Source organism: Protomyctophum bolini, assembly GCF_963924005.1.
Source record: "Protomyctophum bolini genome assembly, chromosome: 8".
NCBI classification, from domain to species: domain Eukaryota; kingdom Metazoa; phylum Chordata; class Actinopteri; order Myctophiformes; family Myctophidae; genus Protomyctophum; species Protomyctophum bolini.
Window position 1 is genome coordinate 2,758,896 of NC_137869.1, and position 18,811 is coordinate 2,777,706.

Here is an 18,811-nt window from a genome sequence, read left to right on the forward strand (position 1 = left end):
GGATTTTTGGGGCGGGAACCCATTTTGGTGCTTTATAGCTATTGAAAAATAGCAGATCTACAAGCTCGTAGCGCGCCACTCGCTTGGCGTAAAAAACGACGTTTGGTCTTCTTTTTTTTTCTTATATTTTTTATCCCACGATTCAACCCATTTTTCACCCCTGTGCCAATCATCTAATGTGATCCTGGGCTCTACACACCCACGCCAACCTGGGGAGAGCAACGGACTTGAACTCATGCTTCCTTCATGCCTGAGTGTCCAAGTTGCTCCTTTACACCTGACAGGGGGGAGTTTCCCTGGTTGGACGTAGCGCGTGGAAGGAACACGTTATTCCAACCAGTTCCTTTCCCCTCCATCAGGCGCCCCGGCTGGCCAGGGGGAGGCAGTTTTGGCGTCTTCTAATGGGTTTATTGACAACACGAACGCTGGTGTGGAGAGAGAGCAGGCTCTCTGGGAGAGAGAGAGGGAGACAGAGAGAGCAGGCTCTCTGGGAGAGAGAGAGGGGGACAGAGAGAGCATGTCTCTCTGGGAGAGGGAGAGAGAGAGAGAGGGACAGAGAGCAGGCTCTCTGGGAGAGAGAGGTCCAGCTATATGTGTTTCAAGGTCATTTCTGGGCCATTAGCTCCATTCAAATGATGATGATGATGATAATAATGTCTCAAATTGATACGGTGCTAAAAAGAAAACTACCTCATTAGGAAAAAAACACTAAGATAAGGCTAAAGGCCGTTTCTGAGGGGGAGAGAGAGGGAAGGAGGCGTTCTCGCTTGGATCAGAGACGTGTGCGTGTGCGTGTGTGTGCGTGTGCGTGTGTGTGTGTGTGTGTGTGTGTGTGTGTGTGTGTGTGTGTGTGTGTGTGTGTGTGTGTGTGTGTGTGTGTGTGTGTGTGTGTGTGTGTGTGTGTGTGTGTGTGTGTGTGTGGGCTGAATAGTGTGGATAAAACAGAGCTGAAAATAGTCCCGGTCTAGTCGTCCGCGGGCGTGTGCACGACACCAGCGCACGCGCGCGATAATTCCACGGGACCGCACGTCCAAAGGTAATCGCCCACGTACCTCTCATTGGAAGTTAATCACTTACAGTAAAGTCGCTTCCCTGAAGACGTAGATGTCTCTGAGGTCAAAGCCTTGCTTGGTTAATAAAGGTTTTGGGGGAGCTTTCAAAACGGTGTGCAGACCCCTTTAGAGAGGAAAGATTAAGGTCCATCTGCACACTGGATGATGCTCCAAAACGTAACGGATTTATTGAATGTTCCGTGACGTTTCCACTAGTCTCTCTTCATCACCAGACACTGAAGTACACACTCAAACAAGTGTGGCCAGATTTGACTGAGGTGACTGCCGTTTTTTTTCATGTCATATGAAAGCAGGGAATCATATATCTTCCAATTGACCTTATTGGTTGTTCAGTTTGACCCACCAGTTTTGGGAGATATGGCTTATAGAGTATAATGTCTTGGAGAGAAACAGCGAGTTGAGAAAACTAGGCTTGAAAGGTGCCATTCTGTGGTCTCTTAACATTGACACCTAGCTACATGTTTAAGCATGTATTTCATATTTACATGTCAATTTCAGCTCCGACACTCCGGCAATTCAATTCAATTCAATTCAAAGGGCTTTATTGGCATGAGAAAACATACGTTTACATTGCCAAAGCAGAAAGAACAATACAACAATACAGTAATATAATCAAAACAAAAATTATGTACTTTGAAGGTCAGAATCTTCAATAGATAAATTTCTGTGTACCAAGATCACTCAATGCAGGTATAGTGCAGGAATATACACAATGATTAGTCTTTAGGGTGGTTGTGTTCCATTTGATATCCTTCTCCTATCACAGCAACTCACAAATCTTGCTGCTGTGTTTGCACATTTGTGTCTGCCCAGCAGATATGGGAGTTTTTTGTCATTGGTCATGTTTTCAAAATCTCCGTGTGCGGTTGTAATCTGTGGGAAGTATACGTCTCTGATGTCTTGGTACAATGGACAGATTAGGACATGCTCTAGTATATGTGAAGAGTCTGCCTGCAGTGCTATTAACTCATTTTGGATTTACAAGATCCTCTGGTGAAAAGCTGGAGGTTTCTTGATGGCAGGCTCTCAGTCAAACCTGGTACTCGTTGTGCTGAGTCAGCCGGCCAGTGACACACACAGCGTGGCGCCCATAACACCATCCATCATCAAACACGCAGCGTGACGTCCATCATCACATTTGACAGGGTATATATGCGCCAAGCATGAAGTGAAACTGAGTGTCGAAAGTGAGTTTATAACGTTGTTTATACAATCATATCGGACGAAAACCTTTTTCCACTGACCAAAACCTTTTTCCACTGACGAAAACCTTTTTCCACTGACGAAAAAAACTTTTTCCACTGACGAAAAAACCTTTTTCCACTGACGAAAACCTTTTTCCACTGACGAAAAAACCTTTTTCCACTGACGAAAAAACCTTTTTCCACTGACGAAAACCTTTTTCCACTGACGAAAAAACCTTTTTCCACTGACGAAAAAACCTTTTTCCACTGACGAAAACCTTTTTCCACTGACGCAAAACCTTTTTCCACTGACCAAAACCTTTTTCCACTGACCAAAACCTTTTTCCACTGACGACAGTACTCACAAATGATGTAATGATTTAATGGTTTAAAGGTATATTCAGTGATTTCACTTAATTCAAATATCACTTATTTTTTTGTTTTGTTGTGATAATCCTCTCTACTATAGAGTGTGCTGACCATATAAGGAGTTCCTCCCTGTCCCCAGTTAACCCCTGGGGGTCAAACAACCCATAGGTTTCGTTTTTGGCTCTCTATCCTGATTGGATGAAAGGCTTAGGTCACAGCCAAAAACGAAACCTACGATTTTTTGAGTGAAATCACTGAATATACCTTTAATTGACAGAGAATTCAACCCAATGCAACAACCTTTAATTTTCTCATGAATGATTGGTTCTCTGCACCGCGCGCGCAGCCTCCTGAAGAGGGTCTGTGAGCAGAACGGACACCTGGGATATCTGACCCGAGAGGCTCTCCGGGACTACCTCCGTGGAGCCAGGTATGTTTAATCCAGGTATGTTTAATCCAGGTATGTTTAATCCAGGTATGTTTAATCCAGGTATGTTTAATCCAGGTATATTTAATCCAGGTATGTTTAATCCAGGTATGTTTAATCCAGGTATATTTAGCGCGCCACCGAGTGGCGCGCTACGAGCTTGTAGGTCTGCTATTTTTGGGAAAAATCGAAGAAAGACTGACATAGAAACATAGCTTTTTTCAGAAAACTGTCAGGATGTAGAAGAACATTTTTAGAATCTGATCTCGGGTCAAAATGAGTTAAACATTACGTTTTTCAGAAAACTCTCTCTGTCTCTGTCTCTGTCTCTCTCTCTCTCTCTCTCTCTCTCTCTCTCTCCCCACAGGGGCGAGTCTCTCCTTCAGTATGTGCTGGCAGCAGAGAGCGGCCTGGGCTCTGCTCAGAGCAACGCTGCTTATCTCTGTGAGGTGTGTTTGTGGTCCTCCTCCTCCTCCTCCTCTGTTGTTCAACAACACTTTATCTCTGTGAGGTGTGTTTGTGGTCCTCCTCCTCCTCTGTTGTTCAACAGCACTTTATCTCTGTGAGGTGTGTTTGTGGTCCTCCTCCTCCTCTGTTGTTCAACAGCACTTTATCTCTGTGAGGTGTGTTTGTGGTCCTCCTCCTCCTCTGTTGTTCAACAACACTTTATCTCTGTGAGGTGTGTTTGTGGTCCTCCTCCTCTGTTGTTCAACAACACTTTATCTCTGTGAGGTGTGTTTGTGGTCCTCCTCCTCCTCTGTTGTTCAACAACACTTTATCTCTGTGAGGTGTGTTTGTGGTCCTCCTCCTCCTCTGTTGTTCAACAGCACTTTATCTCTGTGAGGTGTGTTTGTGGTCCTCCTCCTCCTCTGTTGTTCAACAACACTTTATCTCTGTGAGGTGTGTTTGTGGTCCTCCTCCTCCTCCTCCTCTGTTGTTCAACAGCACTTTATCTCTGTGAGGTGTGTTTGTGGTCCTCCTCCTCCTCTGTTGTTCAACAACACTTTATCTCTGTGAGGTGTATTTGTGGTCCTCCTCCTCCTCTGTTGTTCAACAGCACTTTATCTCTGTGAGGTGTGTTTGTGGTCCTCCTCCTCCTCTGTTGTTCAACAACACTTTATCTCTGTGAGGTGTGTTTGTGGTCCTCCTCCTCCTCTGTTGTTCAACAACACTTTATCTCTGTGAGGTGTGTTTGTGGTCCTCCTCCTCCTCCTCTGTTGTTCAACAGCACTTTATCTCTGTGAGGTGTGTTTGTGGTCCTCCTCCTCCTCTGTTGTTCAACAACACTTTATCTCTGTGAGGTGTGTTTGTGGTCCTCCTCCTCCTCTGTTGTTCAACAACACTTTATCTCTGTGAGGTGTGTTTGTGGTCCTCCTCCTCCTCTGTTGTTCAACAGCACTTTATCTCTGTGAGGTGTGTTTGTGGTCCTCCTCCTCCTCTGTTGTTCAACAACACTTTATCTCTGTGAGGTGTGTTTGTGGTCCTCCTCCTCCTCTGTTGTTCAACAGCACTTTATCTCTGTGAGGTGTGTTTGTGGTCCTCCTCCTCCTCCTCTGTTGTTCAACAGCACTTTATCTCTGTGAGGTGTGTTTGTGTTCCTCCTCCTCCTCCTCTGTTGTTCAACAGCACTTTATCTCTGTGAGATGTGTTTGTGGTCCTCCTCCTCCTCCTCTGTTGTTCAACAGCACTTTATCTCTGTGAGGTGTGTTTGTGGTCCTCCTCCTCCTCCTCTGTTGTTCAACAACACTTTATCTCTGTGAGGTGTGTTTGTGGTCCTCCTCCTCCTCTGTTGTTCAACAGCACTTTATCTCTGTGAGGTGTGTTTGTGGTCCTCCTCCTCCTCCTCTGTTGTTCAACAGCACTTTATCTCTGTGAGGTGTGTTTGTGGTCCTCCTCCTCCTCTGTTGTTCAACAGCACTTTATCTCTGTGAGGTGTGTTTGTGGTCCTCCTCCTCCTCCTCTGTTGTTCAACAACACTTTATCTCTGTGAGGTGTGTTTGTGGTCCTCCTCCTCCTCTGTTGTTCAACAGCACTTTATCTCTGTGAGGTGTGTTTGTGGTCCTCCTCCTCCTCCTCTGTTGTTCAACAGCACTTTATCTCTGTGAGGTGTGTTTGTGGTCCTCCTCCTCCTCTGTTGTTCAACAGCACTTTATCTCTGTGAGGTGTGTTTGTGGTCCTCCTCCTCTGTTGTTCAACAGCACTTTATCTCTGTGAGGTGTGTTTGTGGTCCTCCTCCTCCTCTGTTGTTCAACAACACTTTATCTCTGTGAGGTGTGTTTGTGGTCCTCCTCCTCCTCCTCTGTTGTTCAACAACACTTTATCTCTGTGAGGTGTGTTTGTGGTCCTCCTCCTCCTCTGTTGTTCAACAACACTTTATCTCTGTGAGGTGTGTTTGTGGTCCTCCTCCTCCTCTGTTGTTCAACAACACTTTATCTCTGTGAGGTGTGTTTGTGGTCCTCCTCCTCCTCTGTTGTTCAACAACACTTTATCTCTGTGAGGTGTTTGTGGTCCTCCTCCTCCTCCTCTGTTGTTCAACAACACTTTATCTCTGTGAGGTGTGTTTGTGGTCCTCCTCCTCCTCTGTTGTTCAACAACACTTTATCTCTGTGAGGTGTGTTTGTGGTCCTCCTCCTCCTCTGTTGTTCAACAGCACTTTATCTCTGTGAGGTGTGTTTGTGGTCCTCCTCCTCCTCTGTTGTTCAACAACACTTTATCTCTGTGAGGTGTGTTTGTGGTCCTCCTCCTCCTCTGTTGTTCAACAACACTTTATCTCTGTGAGGTGTGTTTGTGGTCCTCCTCCTCCTCTGTTGTTCAACAACACTTTATCTCTGTGAGGTGTGTTTGTGGTCCTCCTCTTCCTCTGTTGTTCAACAGCACTTTATCTCTGTGAGGTGTGTTTGTGGTCCTCCTCCTCCTCTGTTGTTCAACAGCACTTTATCTCTGTGAGGTGTGTTTGTGGTCCTCCTCCTCCTCTGTTGTTCAACAACACTTTATCTCTGTGAGGTGTGTTTGTGGTCCTCCTCTGTTGTTCAACAGCACTTTATCTCTGTGAGGTGTGTTTGTGGTCCTCCTCCTCCTCTGTTGTTCAACAACACTTTATCTCTGTGAGGTGTGTTTGTGGTCCTCCTCCTCCTCTGTTGTTCAACAACACTTTATCTCTGTGAGGTGTGTTTGTGGTCCTCCTCCTCCTCTGTTGTTCAACAACACTTTATCTCTGTGAGGTGTGTTTGTGGTCCTCCTCCTCCTCTGTTGTTCAACAGCACTTTAACGGCTTCTGTAAATCTCACCGTGAAGCATGAGTTTTATGGCAGAGCTTCAAGGCTTGGATGGCTGTGCCTCTGCTTTTGATATCACCTCCAGTGTTGGGCAGAGTAATATGTTTACTTTACGCATTACTCCTTAGAAAAAGTAATAATAGTACATTACTTATTGGAATCAAGAGTAATATAGTTACATGTTACTTTATATTACTTTTCAACCGGGCCCCTTCCACCCACAAAAGAACACTGGTCTGTTTAGCCAGCTCCTTTTACAACTGAATCCAATTCATTGGAATAAGAAGTCTCCAATCAGCCAAACTAAATAATTGCAGGATATAAAACAAAAATTGTCAACAGTCTCTCATCAGGCTTTTTTCCTCGTGCGTCTTTAAACCATGCTTCAACTCGTTTATAGAGTCGACAAGAGTTTTTTTTTTGCACACGCAAAGTTTACAACGGAACTTTAATATACTAAATAATACAGATACATTTCTCTGTCATGGTCCGTCTTTCTGTCTGTCTCTGTTTGTTCGTCCATGAGCTGTGCATAGAAGGGGCTAGTGCCCCACAAAAATACCTCAAAATTAGTACAGTACTTGAGTAAATGCACTTAGTTACTTTCCCACACTCATCCATTGCAGGAGCTGACCCTGGGCTGCCAGTGGAGGTACAACAACCACTCTGTGTTAAACTACAACCCCCATCCCTCCGGTGAGTGTTAAAACTACAACCCCCGTCCCTCCGGTGAGTGTTAAAACTACAACCCCCATCCCTCCGGTGAGTGTTAAAACTACAACCCCCATCCCTCCGGTGAGCGCCTGCCTGACTGTCTGTCCTCAGTATTTTATCAAATCCCCCACGCTAATAAGGTATCTGCCTCGCTTTCGGGTTATTGGAAACGCCACTGCGTTAGTTTTACTGAGGTTAGGTTTAGGTATAGTTTACTGAGGTTAGGGTTAGGTATAGTTTACTGAGGTTAGGTTTAGGTATAGTTTTACTGAGGTTAAGGTTAGGGTTAGGTTTAGGTATAGTTTTACTAAGGTTAAGGTTAGGGTTAGGGTTAGGTTTAGTTTAGAACTTTAGGTATAGTTTTACTGAGGTTAGGGTTAGGGTTAGGTTAAGGTATATTTTTACTGAGGTTAAGGTTAGGGTTAGGTTTAGGTATAGTTTTACTGAGGTTAAGGTTAGGGTTAGGGTTAAGTTTAGTTTAAGTTTAGGTATAGTTTTACTGAGGTTAAGGTTAGGGTTAGGTTTAGGTGTAGGCTGTCAATCACAGCGACTGGCCAGTCACAGCGTACCCTCTACGTCACTCTGTACCGAATGCGAGGCAGGAACCATATCAGCATCCCCCAAACCGCACGTCCGCCTTCATTGGCGTCAAGTACATGTATAAACACCTTCTTTTCTTTTCTTTCTGTCTTCTCATCACGTTCTTCACATTGCAGCGCTGCTGAGGATGGGAGACCTCTATCTGGACGACGCTGCGGTCAGCAGAGCAGCAGGAGGAGGAGGAGACTCGTTATCTCTGGCCGGCGAGGCCGTGCGCATGTACGGTAGAGCGGCGCTGGCGGGCAGTCCTCAGGTGACGGATTTACTGTAATCTCCTCCCAAACCAACCGCAGATAATTATCCTTGGATTTACTGTAATCTCCTCCCAAACCAACCCAACCAAACCGTCCATCGCAGAAAATTAACCTTGCGCTGCGGCTTTAGGCGCGCCGTAATAAAATCAACAAACGGAAAGAAACTGGTTGGAATAACGTGTTCCTTCCACGCGCTACTACGTTCCAACCAGGTAATCCCCCCCCCTGTCAGGTGGAATAACGTGTTCCTTCCACGCGCTACTACGTTCCAACCAGGTCATCTCCCACCCTGTCGGGTGTAAAGGAGCGACTTGGACACTCATGCATGAAGGAAGCACATGAGTTCAAGTCCGTTGCTCTCCCCAGGTTGGCGGAGGGTGTGTAGAGCCTATATAGGCTCACATTATAATAATTGACACAGGGGTGAAATATGGGTTACAAAACAGTGGGATAAAAATTTAATAAATAAATAAAAACAACAAACGGAATCATACTGGGGTTATTATTTACAGTACCAGCCGTGATGTGTGCGCCAGGCGACAGCTCATCAAGTTGACGTGATTCGGTCTTGTGTTTTCTTTTGACTTATTTCTTCCTCGTGTATTTCGACCTGGCAACGCAGGGGATGTACAACCTGGCAACGCTGGCGCAGGAAGGCCACGCTCTCCCGCCGACCGTCCGGGAGATTTTCAACGCGTCACAAGAGGACACGCTGGACGTCTTGGTGAAGAAGATCTTACACAGGTATTAGTATTATAATGTATTATAATGTATTATTATACTGGCTTTGGTTTGGAACTAGATTTTACACAGGTATTAGTATTATATATACTAGCCCTTACCCGTTGTGAGATATTTGCCCCATTTTGTGGCCGCGGGGGGTACTGCACCCAGGCGCATTGCCCATGGGATCGTGTGGTGATGTACAAACAATATTTGTACAGTAAATATGACAGTTGCGTCTGTAAAAAGTAGCCTAGGTCACTTCTGGGAGCGTGCAGAATTTTTTTGGCATGGAGAGATGTGTGCTAATAGTGTGGCTCGGTCGGAGATAGACCACAGACAAAGACCACGGCTGTAAACGGCTGTAAACGGCTGTTTTTATTCACTAATAAATTCATTATTAATCATTAATGTGTCAAATCGAAAAAAGGGCCTGTGTGAAAAGTGGGACTGATTCGTGCAGTCAATGATGAGATAACGCTCTGTCAGTGACATTCAGAAATTCAGACATTCAGACATTCGCTGAATTATAGTATGATTATAATATATTATTATACTGGCTTTGGTTTGGAACTAGATTTTACACAGTATTATATATAGTATATAGTATTATATATATTATTATACTAGGCATACCATATTCTGAATTACCAAAAAGAGGACACATGTGCGCATGCATGTACGCATGCATGTCGTGGATGTGCATGTGTCGTGCGCATTTGAATTAAATTAATTTGTCAAAAAAGTTTGGCTCCTAAATTTGATCAAATATGCTCTATATTAGTTATGTATTTATTTAAAGCAGTGGCGGTGTGATCCAGGGACCCTCATGGTTCCTTGAGGGGGCTGATCTACATCCACACGTGAGCTTGTAAATCGGCTCAAAAATGTTTTTGTTTCAAAATAGGGCCTTAAAAAATCTTCAGATGGGGTATCGTGGACGTCAGCAAGGGCATGCTGTCACAACGGGTTCCTAACGCCAAATAAAATGGCTTCAGATCTGACCTAAGTCTCCTGAGGAGAAGTCTGAGGCCCAGAATTATCTGTATTTGGCCGCCGACCCCCATCTGAAAATATGTAGTTCCAGGGACCCCCCCCCCCCCCTCCGCAAAAGTAAAGATTTAAGTTAAAAACGTTCGCTCTTTAAGAATATATATTCAAAGATTTGCGCCACATTTTCACGATTATTCAAAAATAGCAGACCTCTACAAGCTCGTAGCACGGCACTCGGTGGCCGCGCTACGAGCTTGCAGATCTGCTATTTTTCAATAGCTAAAGTGTAACATTACACTTAAAACACCAAAATGGTTTAAGGTAAAAAAAAAAGAAACCCTTTCATTCATTCAAACAACACCGCATCAGCCTGCCCCAATACTCTCCTCAAGAAGATGCTTCCGTGCCATAATGGACACATTAATACATTTTTTTTCCCTCTAACTTAATGTGCTCTCAACTAATGGCTCATGAAACACGTTACTTAGCCTGTTTCCTTAGCAACCAGGTGATTATAAAAAACGAAAAATTACCTTTCATTCATTCAGGAGAGATTCTTCGCCATGTCAGCTTGCCCAAATGCTCTCCTCAAAAAGCCACTTTCCGTGCCATGGACACGTTATTGAAATATACCTATTTTTCCAAAACTCAAATCAAAGCCTGAGCAGCATAAACTATAAAGGTCTGGAACAGAAACCGTCCTATCACGCTGAACGGTCTGTGTTCACTGCCCACGGTTTGTGTTCACTGCCCACGGTCCGTGTTCACTGCCCACGGTCCGTGTTCACTGCCCACGGTTGTGTTCACTGCCCACGGTTCTCAGTAGACAACCTCCTCCTCCTCCACATTTTGAATCTAAATGGCTTATGTGTTGTGTGTCTGTACAGGTGTGTAGAGGAGGTGTTACACCGTGTTGTGTGTCTGTACAGATGTGTGGAGGAGGTGTTACACCGTGTTGTGTGTCTGTACAGATGTGAGGAGGAGGTGTTACACCGTGTTGTGTGTCTGTACAGATGTGAGGAGGAGGTGTTACACCGTGTTGTGTGTCTGTACAGATGTGTGGAGGAGGTGTTACACCGTGTTGTGTGTCTGTACAGATGTGTGGAGGAGGTGTTACACCGTGTTGTGTGTCTGTACAGGTGTGTGGAGGAGGTGTTACACCATGTTGTGTGTCTGTACAGATGTGAGGAGGAGGTGTTACACCGTGTTGTGTGTCTGTACAGATGTGAGGAGGAGGTGTTACACCGTGTTGTGTGTCTGTACAGATGTGTGGAGGAGGTGTTACACCGTGTTGTGTGTCTGTACAGGTGTGTGGAGGAGGTGTTACACCATGTTGTGTGTCTGTACAGGTGTGTGGAGGAGGTGTTACACCGTGTTGTGTGTCTGTACAGATGTGTGGAGGAGGTGTTACACCGTGTTGTGTGTCTGTACAGATGTGTGGAGGAGGTGTTACACCGTGTTGTGTGTCTGTACAGATGTGAGGAGGAGGTGTTACACCGTGTTGTGTGTCTGTACAGATGTGAGGAGGAGGTGTTACACCGTGTTGTGTGTCTGTACAGGTGTGTGGAGGAGGTGTTACACCGTGTTGTGTGTCTGTACAGATGTGTGGAGGAGGTGTTACACCGTGTTGTGTGTCTGTACAGATGTGTGGAGGAGGTGTTACACCGTGTTGTGTGTCTGTACAGATGTGAGGAGGAGGTGTTACACCGTGTTGTGTGTCTGTACAGATGTGTGGAGGAGGTGTTACACCGTGTTGTGTGTCTGTACAGATGTGAGGAGGAGGTGTTACACCGTGTTGTGTGTCTGTACAGATGTGAGGAGGAGGTGTTACACCGTGTTGTGTGTCTGTACAGATGTGTGGAGGAGGTGTTACACCGTGTTGTGTGTCTGTACAGATGTGAGGAGGAGGTGTTACACCATGTTGTGTGTCTGTACAGATGTGAGGAGGAGGTGTTACACCGTGTTGTGTGTCTGTACAGATGTGAGGAGGAGGTGTTACACCGTGTTGTGTGTCTGTACAGGTGTGTGGAGGTGTTACACCATGTTGTGTGTCTGTACAGGTGTGTGGAGGTGTTACACCATGTTGTGTGTCTGTACAGATGTGAGGAGGAGGTGTTACACCGTGTTGTGTGTCTGTACAGGTGTGTGGAGGTGTTACACCATGTTGTGTGTCTGTACAGATGTGTGGAGGAGGTGTTACACCGTGTTGTGTGTCTGTACAGATGTGTGGAGGTGTTACACCGTGTTGTGTGTCTGTACAGGTGTGTGGAGGTGTTACACCGTGTTGTGTGTCTGTACAGATGTGTTGAGGAGGTGTTACACCGTGTTGTGTGTCTGTACAGATGTGTGGAGGAGGTGTTACACCGTGTTGTGTGTCTGTACAGATGTGTTGAGGAGGTGTTACACCGTGTTGTGTGTCTGTACAGATGTGTGGAGGAGGTGTTACACCATGTTGTGTGTCTGTACAGGTGTGTGGAGGTGTTACACCGTGTTGTGTGTCTGTACAGGTGTGTGGAGGAGGTGTTACACCGTGTTGTGTGTCTGTACAGGTGTGTGGAGGAGGTGTTACACCGTGTTGTGTGTCTGTACAGGTGTGTGGAGGAGGTGTTACACCGTGTTGTGTGTCTGTACAGATGTGTTGAGGAGGTGTTACACCGTGTTGTGTGTCTGTACAGATGTGTGGAGGAGGTGTTACACCGTGTTGTGTGTCTGTACAGGTGTGTGGAGGAGGTGTTACACCGTGTTGTGTGTCTGTACAGATGTGTGGAGGAGGTGTTACACCGTGTTGTGTGTCTGTACAGATGTGTGGAGGAGGTGTTACACCGTGTTGTGTGTCTGTACAGATGTGTGGAGGAGGTGTTACACCGTGTTGTGTGTCTGTACAGATGTGTGGAGGAGGTGTTACACCGTGTTGTGTGTCTGTACAGATGTGAGGAGGAGGTGTTACACCGTGTTGTGTGTCTGTACAGATGTGTGGAGGAGGTGTTACACCGTGTTGTGTGTCTGTACAGGTGTGTGGAGGAGGTGTTACACCGTGTTGTGTGTCTGTACAGATGTGTGGAGGAGGTGTTACACCGTGTTGTGTGTCTGTACAGGTGTGTGGAGGAGGTGTTACACCGTGTTGTGTGTCTGTACAGGTGTGTGGAGGAGGTGTTACACCGTGTTGTGTGTCTGTACAGATGTGTTGAGGAGGTGTTACACCGTGTTGTGTGTCTGTACAGATGTGTGGAGGAGGTGTTACACCATGTTGTGTGTCTGTACAGGTGTGTGGAGGTGTTACACCGTGTTGTGTGTCTGTACAGGTGTGTGGAGGAGGTGTTACACCGTGTTGTGTGTCTGTACAGATGTGAGGAGGAGGTGTTACACCGTGTTGTGTGTCTGTACAGGTGTGTGGAGGAGGTGTTACACCATGTTGTGTGTCTGTACAGATGTGTGGAGGAGGTGTTACACCGTGTTGTGTGTCTGTACAGATGTGTTGTGGAGGTGTTACACCGTGTTGTGTGTCTGTACAGATGTGTGGAGGAGGTGTTACACCGTGTTGTGTGTCTGTACAGATGTGTGGAGGAGGTGTTACACCGTGTTGTGTGTCTGTACAGGTGTGTGGAGGTGTTACACCGTGTTGTGTGTCTGTACAGGTGTGTGGAGGTGTTACACCGTGTTGTGTGTCTGTACAGGTGTGTGGAGGTGTTACACCGTGTTGTGTGTCTGTACAGGTGTGTGGAGGAGGTGTTACACCGTGTTGTGTGTCTGTACAGGTGTGTGGAGGAGGTGTTACACCGTGTTGTGTGTCTGTACAGATGTGTTGAGGAGGTGTTACACCGTGTTGTGTGTCTGTACAGATGTGTGGAGGAGGTGTTACACCGTGTTGTGTGTCTGTACAGATGTGTTGAGGAGGTGTTACACCGTGTTGTGTGTCTGTACAGATGTGAGGAGGTGTTACACCGTGTTGTGTGTCTGTACAGATGTGTTGAGGAGGTGTTACACCGTGTTGTGTGTCTGTACAGGTGTGTGGAGGTGTTACACCGTGTTGTGTGTCTGTACAGGTGTGTGGAGGAGGTGTTACACCGTGTTGTGTGTCTGTACAGATGTGTGGAGGTGTTACACCGTGTTGTGTGTCTGTACAGATGTGTGGAGGAGGTGTTACACCATGTTGTGTGTCTGTACAGGTGTGTGGAGGTGTTACACCGTGTTGTGTGTCTGTACAGGTGTGTGGAGGAGGTGTTACACCGTGTTGTGTGTCTGTACAGGTGTGTGGAGGAGGTGTTACACCGTGTTGTGTGTCTGTACAGATGTGAGGAGGAGGTGTTACACCGTGTTGTGTGTCTGTACAGGTGTGTGGAGGAGGTGTTACACCATGTTGTGTGTCTGTACAGATGTGTGGAGGAGGTGTTACACCGTGTTGTGTGTCTGTACAGATGTGTTGTGGAGGTGTTACACCATGTTGTGTGTCTGTACAGATGTGTTGAGGAGGTGTTACACCGTGTTGTGTGTCTGTACAGATGTGTTGAGGAGGTGTTACACCGTGTTGTGTGTCTGTACAGATGTGTGGAGGAGGTGTTACACCGTGTTGTGTGTCTGTACAGATGTGTGGAGGAGGTGTTACACCGTGTTGTGTGTCTGTACAGGTGTGTGGAGGAGGTGTTACACCGTGTTGTGTGTCTGTACAGATGTGTGGAGGAGGTGTTACACCGTGTTGTGTGTCTGTACAGATGTGTGGAGGAGGTGTTACACCGTGTTGTGTGTCTGTACAGGTGTGTGGAGGTGTTACACCATGTTGTGTGTCTGTACAGATGTGAGGAGGAGGTGTTACACCATGTTGTGTGTCTGTAGAGGTGTGTGGAGGTGTTACACCGTGTTGTGTGTCTGTACAGATGTGAGGAGGAGGTGTTACACCGTGTTGTGTGTCTGTACAGATGTGTGGAGGTGTTACACCGTGTTGTGTGTCTGTACAGGTGTGTGGAGGTGTTACACCGTGTTGTGTGTCTGTACAGGTGTGTGGAGGTGTTACACCGTGTTGTGTGTCTGTACAGATGTGAGGAGGAGGTGTTACACCGTGTTGTGTGTCTGTACAGATGTGAGGAGGTGTTACACCGTGTTGTGTGTCTGTACAGGTGTGTGGAGGTGTTACACCGTGTTGTGTGTGGAGGTGTTACACCGTGTTGTGTGTCTGTACAGGTGTGTGGAGGCGGAGCCTGTGGAGGCTGTGACACCGTGCTCATTGGCTCTGGTCAGGCTCCAGGTGGAAGAGGCCGTGACGAAGATGAGGGGCTGCGTGACCCTGCTGACCTTGGTGAGTGGACGCACGCACGCACGCACGCGCACACAGTGGCTATTTGAAAATAGCAGATCTACAAGCGCGCGCAACACTGGTGAGAGCTTGTAGATCTTGTCCAAAAGGGCCCTCTTCACGAGACTTCGGCCCCCGCCCCCTCTGACACGCTCTGCACTTCCCTGGATGTTAGGTGATTGCGAATGCAGTGAGCACTTACTATGAGACCTAGCAGATCATGTATGTCCGTGTGTCCCCCTTTTGTGCCCATATATGGAGCTGAGTGATTTGTTTGTGATTTATGCAACACACTCCATATTTGGACGTATAGCTGCTTTGGGGACTCCTTATATGGTTATGGCTAAAAAACTTAACTTAAAAATAACTTAACTTAAAAAAATAATAACTTAAAAATAAATCTTAAAAAAAACCCAAATATGTACGAGCTGCCTTCGCTTCCCGCGTTTGCGCGTCTTACTGGTATCAAAAGCAGAGGCATCATCCCACCGGTGATCTTGAAAGAAAATGTTTAAATAATCAAATGAGGATTTGAAATATATTAATTTGATCAGAGCTTCCATTGTTCCAGACTGTATGACGGAAGCATTTGAAAAAAGGTGGGATGCAACCAGTGCCGGTTCTAGGCCTTTTGAGGCCCTAGGCAACATATTATACAGAGCCCCCCCCCCCCCTCCTGCTTTGCCACGCCGGATAAAAATTGTAAATTTGCCATGAAAATGCTTCAATCTGGTGCACTTTGAGATCAAAATTAAGAAGCTAGGTGGGGGCCACATGTGGCCAGTAGCCCATGTAAGGTATAGGGGATACATGAAAAAAAAAAAAATCTTCTCCCTGTGACGAGGCCCCCTCAGTGGTTGAGGCCCTAGGCGACCGCCTAGTTCGCCTATGCCTAGAACCGGCCCTGGATGCAACAGTCTGACCACGTTGAAAGTGGTTAACCCATTTAGGACTGACGTCGACATTAAGAAAATGTCTCCTAAATCATGACAGTTTTGTTGAAATACCTCATGTTTCTATATCAGTGGTTCTCAATATTTCATGACAAGGACCCCAAAAATCATTATGTAATTGGCCGCCGACCCCCATCTGAAAATATGTTGTTCCAGGAAGCCCAGGAGCAAATATTTGAGTTAAAAGCGTTCGCTCTGAACGAATATATTCCCAAAGGTTTGAGGCACATGTTCACAATTTTTCAAAAATAGCACATCTACAAGCTCGTGCTACTAAGTTCCAAACATATTGCTTTGCGCCGCGTTTGGAGCTTGCGGACCTGCTACGCTTTGATGCGTTTAGAGTAACGCTGTCAGTCGTAAAGAAATGTGAATTTCCACTCTCCTTCAAAACCACTTACAGGGTGGCTGCAACCCCCCCCCCCCCATACTGTACATATAATGTATTGTTTTTGAACTGTTCATATGATGTTTTTGCATAGTACTGTATATTTGCATGTCATTAAATGTCCAGATGGAATTGAACATGAAGCCAGGAACCCAATGGAAACAAGCCATACTATAGGCATAGTCCTTCTTGGGGTTTAAAATCCTCTCATAGCAGACCTCGTATTTAACAGTATACTATATTTTTCCTGCAAACTGTTAACCCATTCTGAACGGGAACCCATTTTGGTATTAGCACTATGTTATGCTTTAGCTATTGAAAAATAGCAGATCTACAAGCTCATAGCGCGCCACCGAGTGGCGCGCTACGAGCTTGTAGGTCTGCTATTTTTGAAAAATCGAAGAACGACTTGACATTTTTTTAGAATCTGATCTCAGGTCAGAATGGGTTAATCAGACCAGTGTGTGTCCAGTGGAAACCTTGTATGAATCTGATCTCAGGTCAGAATGGGTTAATAAAGTATTCATCAATAAATCACTCTGTTATGATCAAAGGGGGCGTTAATTAAAAATAAATGGATATGTTTCTGCCCGACAGCAACGATCATATTCTCCATCAGAGCCGGTGTCGTGCGGACGCAGACGACACAGATAAAGACACGGCTGCATATTTTGAGAATTATTAATTAATGTCGTCGTTGTCATTGTTTTCTTATAGGCATATGCAGCAGTTCTGTGTTCCGTGGTTGCCATGGTTACTGTGCCCATCCAAGTCTTCCTGGGTGAGTCTCTGTGAAGTTACGAAGATACATTTTTTATGAGACACTGCACACTATTAAACACAGCTGTGCATGGCAGCATGTACATACATGTGTGTGCCTGATGTGCCACCAGGTGGCATAATTTCCCCAGGTATCGCCGCACTCACTGACACACAGCAGGTGACATTTGAAGTCCCACTTGTTGTTTATCCCATTCTGACCTGAGATCAGATTCATATGAGGTTTTCCACTGGACACACACTGGGTCTGATGAACCCATTCTGACCTGAGATCAGATTCATACGAGGTTTCCACTGCGGACACACACTGGTCTGATGAACCCATTCTGACCTGAGATCAGATTCTAAAAAATGTCAGTCGTTCTTTGATTTTTTCAAAAATAGCAGACCTATACAAGCTCGTAGCGCGCCACTCGGTGGCGCGCTATGAGCTTGTAGATCTGCTATTTTTCAATAGATAAAGCATAACATGATGCTAACGGCAAAATGGGTTCCCGTTCAGAATGGGTTAATATCATCTCCCTATTGAATTATTTATCATCACGAAGGAAATATAATATTTGTAATAAACCCTGCGTGCTCTAGTTTATTGTCCTGGCAGAAGAAAGGAGCGTACAGTCTGTCTGTGGCAAGGCTGTTATTTCTGCTCATTGTTATTTCTCTATCATGTTGTTGTTTATGTCTATGAGAAAGCCACAGTAAAATGGAAAAGATTCATATGGGCTTGTTCCCATGAACATAACATTAGAAGAAAGAAATAAAGAAAGAAAATAATGCTTTTCCCCCATCAGAATATCAGATCTACAAGTGTATCTCACTACTGCTATAAATAAGAGAATTGCCCTATGCCCCAAAATATGCCTAAATATCTATGCGCCAAATGCCTTATTCGCCCCGAAGAATATGTATAATATATACCTACCGGTATGCCTATAATATGCCCAAAATATGCCCAAAAGCCTATTCCCAAAACAGGGATTCATGCCAGGCTTATAATTAATTAAGTTAATTCAATAAAGCGGCCAAAACAATTAAGCCAGACATTGTCGGGGCAAACAAGTTGATAATTATCGCGTCCTCTCATCCGCAGAGCATCTGCGAATCAGGGCCGAGCAAACAGAGGCCCCTAGCAGCGGAGCGGGGGAGGAGGGGGAGGGGGAGGGGGGGGGAGGGGGAGGAGGGGGAGGGGGCGGCGAGGAGAGGAACACCAGCCGATGATGAGATGATGACGACGACGACGACAACAACGTCTCATGGCGAGGAGGAGGAAGAGGAGGAGGAGGAGGAGGAGGAGGAGGAGGAGGAGGAGGAGGAGGAGGTGACACCGCCAGCGTGGGAACGACGTCCCGGGTCTTCTATACTAGAACGAACGCCATGAGGAGGAATCATCTGTTTGCGTGCAGGCTTAGCGCGCTGAATGGCGAGGCCGCCATGCGGCTCCGGGAGGCCGCGGATCTGTCCGTGAGCGTGGCGGGCGTGTGTCTGTGTGCTCTGTGCACAACACTGCTCTATCACGTCTTATGACAACGTGGACAATGCTCGACCGGCGCCACGGTGACAACTATAGTGTAACACGCTACTCAGGGCCGCCCGCAGCCCCGGCTTAAGCCATTTAGGCCTGACGTCGAAATTAAAAAAAAAAAAGTAAACCGTTCGCTCTGAAAGAAAATATAATACCTATTCAAAGCATTTTTTTTTTTAACGATTTTTCATAATTTTTTTTTCATGCGCTATGAGCTTGTAGATCTGCTATTTTTCCAATAGCTTAAAGTATAACAGGATGCTTGAAAC

General features: G+C 46.0%; 1 protein-coding gene across 1 annotated transcript in view; it reads left to right on the forward strand.

Moving 5' to 3' along the window:
* Positions 1-17,035, forward strand: part of LOC308319541 (protein sel-1 homolog 3) — a gene marked incomplete at both ends in the record, with an annotated part of 57,260 nt that extends 40,225 nt beyond the window's left edge. Inside the window, 7 exons of the mRNA XM_080769646.1 lie at positions 2,973-3,056; positions 3,421-3,502; positions 6,955-7,024; positions 7,759-7,895; positions 8,519-8,640; positions 14,788-14,902; positions 16,958-17,035. Coding sequence (XP_080625772.1) covers positions 2,973-3,056; positions 3,421-3,502; positions 6,955-7,024; positions 7,759-7,895; positions 8,519-8,640; positions 14,788-14,902; positions 16,958-17,035 — 688 coding nt within the window. The remainder of the gene's footprint in view (positions 1-2,972; positions 3,057-3,420; positions 3,503-6,954; positions 7,025-7,758; positions 7,896-8,518; positions 8,641-14,787; positions 14,903-16,957) is intronic.
* Between the last annotated feature and the right edge of the window lie 1,776 nt (positions 17,036-18,811).